The sequence below is a fragment of the Miscanthus floridulus genome, chromosome 10, assembly GCF_019320115.1.
Source record: "Miscanthus floridulus cultivar M001 chromosome 10, ASM1932011v1, whole genome shotgun sequence".
Lineage (NCBI taxonomy): Eukaryota > Viridiplantae > Streptophyta > Magnoliopsida > Poales > Poaceae > Miscanthus > Miscanthus floridulus.
This window is the reverse complement of record NC_089589.1, coordinates 70,760,560-70,766,652: the sequence shown is the minus strand read 5'-3', so window position 1 is coordinate 70,766,652 and position 6,093 is coordinate 70,760,560. Positions and strand designations below refer to the sequence as shown.

Here is a 6,093-nt window from a genome sequence, read left to right as displayed (position 1 = left end):
GATATTATTTTGTTCCCGTTGCAACGCACGGCCATAATCCTAGTGAATTATAAAATTGATCCATTATGACCTTGTTCCTCGTAAGCTAATAATTAGTACACCCTCCATCTTAAAAATATTTAACGTTTTAGGTTTGCACACGAAAATTTAAAAAGATTAAAAAGGTGTGGCGCATAGAAAATAAAACGGAGAGAGAGAAAAATAGAGATACAAATGTATTGAAAAAGCTATATTAGGGAAATTTTGTAACATCAATTATTTTATGACAAACGGACTAGTATAAGATATACCCTATCTGTCTCAAAATAAGTGTCAATGTAGGATGCGTGTTGGTCAAATTTTTCTAAGTTTGATTAGGTTTGTAGACAATAGAAGCAACATTTATATCTCAAAATAAATTTATTTTAAAATTATATTCAACTATTCGTCTAACGATACTAATTATGCACCATATTTATATTTTTCTTATATATATTTGGACAAAGTTAAAAACATTAGCAATGTTCGTTTGAGCTACTTTTCAATCATGGAACAATATTTTTGCTTAACAACATTTCAGCATAAGCATCAGCATAAGTCAAATTTCAGCATAAGTGAACAGGGTGATTGACTTCTTGGTAAGTTAAACTAACACTTATTTTGAGACCGAGATTATTTTACTAAATTTTAGAAATAATAAATTTATGACACATCAGCCGATATCTAAACACTCCAATACAGTGCTGCGTGGGACTGTTTGTGTGACACATCAGCCGATACGACCCGTTTGTGTGAGATGGACAGTGTTGTCAAATCCATCTCGCAATCAGCACAAACCGTCTGACAAAAGTACCAAACTGCCCCTCTCCCTCCCACAGAATCACAGTCCAGTCGGTCTAGTCCACGGTCCACCCTCCCCTCGACCAAACCCTGGAATCACGCCGCCGCCCCACTCGACACCCCGCTGGTCCGTCCCCCCTTCCCTCCTTGGGCACCGCTCGCCTCGCCACTGGAGCCGGCGGCGACCTCGAGCGACAGGGATCGACAGCGAGCGCGCGAGCCCGGCCAGCAACCTGATCTGCGGCGAGGCTCCACCGGGTGGGAGGCGGCGAGATCGACGACGGGCTCGGTTCGATTCGGCTGAACGCTGAGCACCGGCTTAGCTGAGGCGGGCATCGGCGGCGGAGAGACTAGCGCGCGGCGGAACGCTGAGGTAGGCTTCCGGCGTCTCACCATTTCTTGGTCAAAGTCCATGTGCTTTGCTGTTCATGTTCCCAACGACCCGCCGGCCCCTTACCCGGGCTGATTTGTTCTGGTCTGCGCTCTTCTGCGAGCAATTGGATCGAAATGTTGGTGTGGAATACCGCCTGGACAGTGTAAAAGTGTCCATCTTTAGCATAATCTGATTGCGTTCGATAGCTCGGTTCGGATACTTGCGTGTTCTAGTGCTTGTTGACCACTTGACCATGGTTAGCGCCGAAGTTGCTCTCGCGAATCCGCTGTTCTGTGCAGTTGTGGACCCAAAAATTCTTAGGGCCACTTTCAAGTTACGATAACTACCCCATAGAGGTGAAACGATCAGAAACAATTGATAAAGGACTAAATCACGAAACAATCAGCATCGATCACCAAAAAGCTAAATCCCTTTCAGTTTCGTTTTTTTTAAGACCAAAACGATTCGATTAAACTGCAGCTGAGGCGCTGAGCTGAGCATCTAATCCCCAATTTCTTCATCTCTCTCTACATAAAACAACGTTCCTAGCCTAATATAACACCTGCTACATCCGTCCAAGATGAAGCCTTCACTTCATTTTTCAATCCTGTTGAATTGATACTAGTACACTACAAGTCTATAAATGGTTGGGATTTGAAAATTGGAGTAGAAAAATACCTCAAATGAGGCCAAATCGTTGGAGGGGAGCAGCGGCCTGCGTGATGGCCTGTGACTACGTGAGCTTTGAGCATGGATACTAGGCGCAAGGAAGCCGCTGGCCAGGGCAGCGCGTCGCCGTTGCTCCCGCTTGAAGGCCTGCACTCTGCCTGACTGCCTCTATGCGCCGGATGGCCTCTGCGACCAAGGTCCCTGTTCCTGTTTGCCTGGACGCCTGCGGCCTGCTCCTCCTTGTCTTGGCCAGCGGGCAGTGGGCAGCGGCCCCTGGTCGCCTGGCAGCCAAGCGGGGCCGGGGCGGCCACCGCTGGGGTGCTGGGGCTGGGCAGCGGCGGGCGGGCGGCGTCCGGCCGAGGGACGATGGCGGAGTCACGGAAAGCAGAGGGAAGGGGCGAGCCGGTGAGGGGCGGAGGCGCGGAGCATAGAGCGGAGGGGGCGACGGGCGGAAGTGCGTAGCGCCAGCAGCGTGCGGCGCGACTCCAGACGAGCGAGGCAGCGTGACTCCCACGCGATGCGAGTGAGCGCTACCCCTGCCGTATTCCCTCGCTTCAGTTGGACCCCTCCATTGTTGGGCTGGTATCTGATGGGCCAAGAAATTGAAGAGCTGCTCCCTGATTACTTGGGCCACGACTAGGGCCATGGCCCTAGTTGCCCTAGTGCTGGGTCCGCCAATGGTTCTGTTCTACGTTGCTTGTGTGTTTGGCCCCTCTAGCTGTTCTCAGTGACAAACTTAATCCGGTAGCTGAATCGATATATTTGATTCAAGGATTTATGCTTGACATTTCTGATGCATTCGATATATTTGATTCAAGGATTTATGCTTGACATTTCTGATGCATTCAGACATTCAGTCTCCTAGCCATGTATCTTAAGGATGGTGATTTTTTGGATAAATTGGTGATCTTGTGATTTGTAAATTCAGTGCTAAACCTGATATATTCTTTGGAATTTGCAGGTTATCTTGTATTCTTGTCAAGAAAACTCTCTTGTCCCTCAGGACACTGAGCAATCCTTGTGATTTATGACTAACTCTGGGTGGTGAAAGGATTCAGAAAGTAGAAAACAACAGGATGGCTGTTTGGTGTTCCTGTACTGCTCTTCTCCCTGTACTCTTCTGTTTTATGATCTGTCAGCTTTCCTATGGCACAGTAACTGATATCCAATGTCTGAAGAAGCTGAAGGCATCAGTTGATCTGGAGAATAAGTTAGAATGGACATTCAATAACAACACAGAGGGATCCATATGTGGATTTAATGGTGTGGAGTGCTGGCATCCTAATGAGAACAGGGTTCTTTCGCTTCATCTTGGTAGCTTTGGTCTTAAGGGCCAATTCCCTGATGGGCTTGAGAATTGTAGCAGCTTGACTTCGCTGGATCTCTCAAGCAACAGCCTTTCTGGCCCGATCCCAGCTGACATCTCGAAGCGACTTCCATTCATTACAAACCTTGATCTGTCATATAATAGCTTCTCAGGAGAGATACCAGAAGCACTAGCTAATTGTTCTTATCTCAACGCCATCAGTTTACAACATAACAAATTGACTGGAACAATCCCAGGTCAGCTTGCTGATCTCAGTCGCCTAGCCCAGTTTAATGTTGCTGACAATCAATTGTCAGGGCAGATTCCTTCATCTTTGAGCAAATTTCCAGCCTCCAATTTTGCAAATCAAGACCTTTGTGGTAGGCCTCTAAGCAATGACTGCACTGCCACTTCAAGCAGCCGAACAGGGGTAATTGTTGGTTCTGCTGTCAGTGGTGCAGTTATAACTTTAATAATAGTTGCTGTTATTTTATTCATTGTCTTGCGAAAAATGCCTGCAAAGAAGTTAAAAGATGTAGAAGAAAATAAGTGGGCAAAGACTATTAAGGGATCAAAAGGAGTAAAGGTATGTTTTCATTCCATAATTTTGATATATATCAGTTTATGTTTTGTATAAATGTGTAGTCAATAGCCTTGCCATTATTCTTAACAATCAACTTTGCTTTCTTGTTCTCCAGTGTCTTGTAACCTCAAATGGAAAGTTTGGGAACACAAGATCTTACCATACTTATAGGATGGTTAAATTTGTATATTGGGTCGTGGGACATCTTTACTACCGAGTCAGGATGCCTACTTTCTTATGCAATCATGTCATACCCTGCCCTGCATTCCACACATGCTATCAGCCATTAATTTGGATAACGCTTGACACCTTTTCTCTAATTGATAACTATGTTATGTTGTATGTAGCTAATTAGTTCAATATACCTGTGCTATCAAATAAGAAGCTATGCTGTCTTTGACTAGGAGTAGATGTCTGACGAACATTAGGTATATTATTGTACATGCTACAGTTTTCGGGCATGTTTGGTTCACAGAGCAGCCTTGCCTTGCCTAGCTTGCACAAACTCCCAAAAATTTGCCAGCCCCAGCGAGCTGATCTAGCTCGCTCATGGTAGCAAGGAAAATGGCTGAAAAAACTTGCCAGCACAAGCTCCCAGGCGCTTAGCAAACAATCCAAACATCTACCCTCACGTCAGATCTCACTAGGCAAGGAGAAGGAAGCCTTGCTGCTAGAACCAAATGTGCCCTTCATCCCTCAGCTTTGCTTAGATGAGTGGTTTGGTTTGCTGAATTTTCACATTTATTTTCTCATTTAGGTATCAATGTTTGAGAAATCAGTTTCAAAGATGAAGTTGAATGATCTTATGAAAGCAACAGATGATTTTACAAAGGACAATATTATTGGAACTGGTCGATCAGGAGCTATGTACAGAGCAACACTTCCAGATGGTTCATTCCTTGCTATCAAGAGGTTGCAGGACACTCAGCATTCGGAGGACCAATTTACTTCTGAGATGTCAACACTGGGAAGTGTACGGCAACGTAACTTAGTGCCACTTTTGGGATACTGCATTGCCAAGAATGAGAGGCTCTTGGTGTATAAGTACATGCCAAAGGGTTCACTTTATGATAATTTACACCAACAAAACAGTGACAAAAAGGCATTGGAATGGTCATTGAGGCTAAAAATTGCCATTGGGAGTGCTAGAGGATTGGCGTGGCTTCATCACAGTTGCAACCCTCGCATTCTTCATAGGAACATTAGTTCCAAGTGCATATTGCTTGATGATGACTATGAGCCTAAGATCTCCGATTTTGGTCTGGCAAGGCTTATGAATCCCATTGACACCCACCTGAGCACATTTGTGAACGGTGAATTTGGTGACTTAGGGTATGTAGCTCCGGAGTATACACGCACTCTTGTGGCCACTCCAAAAGGGGATGTCTATAGCTTTGGGGTTGTCTTACTTGAACTTGTTACTCGTGAAGAGCCCACACATGTGTCAAATGCGCCAGAGAACTTCAAAGGGAGTTTGGTGGATTGGATAACTTACCTGTCAAACAACTCTATTCTTCAGGATGCAGTTGACAAGTCTTTGATTGGGAAGGGCAACGATACTGAGCTGCTTCAATGCATGAAGGTTGCCTGCTCTTGTGTGCTTTCTTCTCCAAAGGAAAGGCCTACAATGTTCGAGGTTTACCAGCTTCTGAGAGCTGTTGGGGAGAAATATCATTTCAGTGCAGCTGATGATGAATTGACGATGCAACCTCAAAATGCCAATCCTGAAGATGAGCTTATTGTAGCAAACTAGTTGAACCTACCTATGTGATGAGTAGTGCTTGTACCAAATATTATAGGAGTTGCTTTAACTTGGAATAATCAGGTCGTTTTTAATCATTTCTATATCTTCTCTACTTCTGGCGCTACATGTCAGGCAAGCACTAGGATTTGTCATTCGATTGTAAGGTCTATCAAAATGTGCTGTTTACATTTGTACATTCTTGCCTTGTTGTGTATCCTCAGGATTATTTTCTCCTGCTGTTGTAAGATGGATCAGCAATGTGAAACATGCAAATTTTAGCTGTAGTGGTAGCAATGCGTAACAATGTTGTCCCATCATTCATCTGCAGTTTCGGTGGTGCTTTCGTTTAGCATTTTGGTATCATTTTCATACTTATTTCTAATTTCAAATGTTAGACCAGTGTCGACTGGTTTTCAGAGGTGGGAGTTTTATTTTCTAGTTCGATAAAGCCTGGAACATGCTGGTAGGTACCTGGTACTTGTATGTACATATTTACATTACATCCTGTGCCTTGTGTATATAATTGCCCCATATTTCTTTTTTGAGATGCTACTTTCCAATAGCCAGATGACACTGCAGTAGATTCTGATTTCATTTCT

General features: G+C 44.5%; 1 protein-coding gene across 1 annotated transcript; it reads left to right on the top strand.

The window, feature by feature from the left end:
- Positions 1-875: 875 nt before the first annotated feature.
- On the top strand, positions 876-5,784 carry LOC136484846 (probably inactive leucine-rich repeat receptor-like protein kinase At5g48380). Its single transcript, XM_066481809.1, has 3 exons — positions 876-1,192; positions 2,823-3,753; positions 4,508-5,784. The coding sequence occupies exons 2-3, from the start codon at positions 2,938-2,940 to the stop codon at positions 5,501-5,503; spliced, it is 1,812 nt and encodes a 603-aa protein (XP_066337906.1). The 5' UTR covers positions 876-1,192; positions 2,823-2,937; the 3' UTR covers positions 5,504-5,784.
- Positions 5,785-6,093: the final 309 nt, after the last annotated feature.

Coding starts and splice junctions, on each gene's coding strand:
- LOC136484846 (XM_066481809.1), top strand. CDS start 2,938: ATGGCTGTTTGGTGTTCCTGTACTGCTCTTCTCCCTGTACTCTTCTGT. Junction 3,754..4,507: donor AGGGATCAAAAGGAGTAAAG/GTATGTTTTCAT, acceptor TTTCTCATTTAG/GTATCAATGTTTGAGAAATC.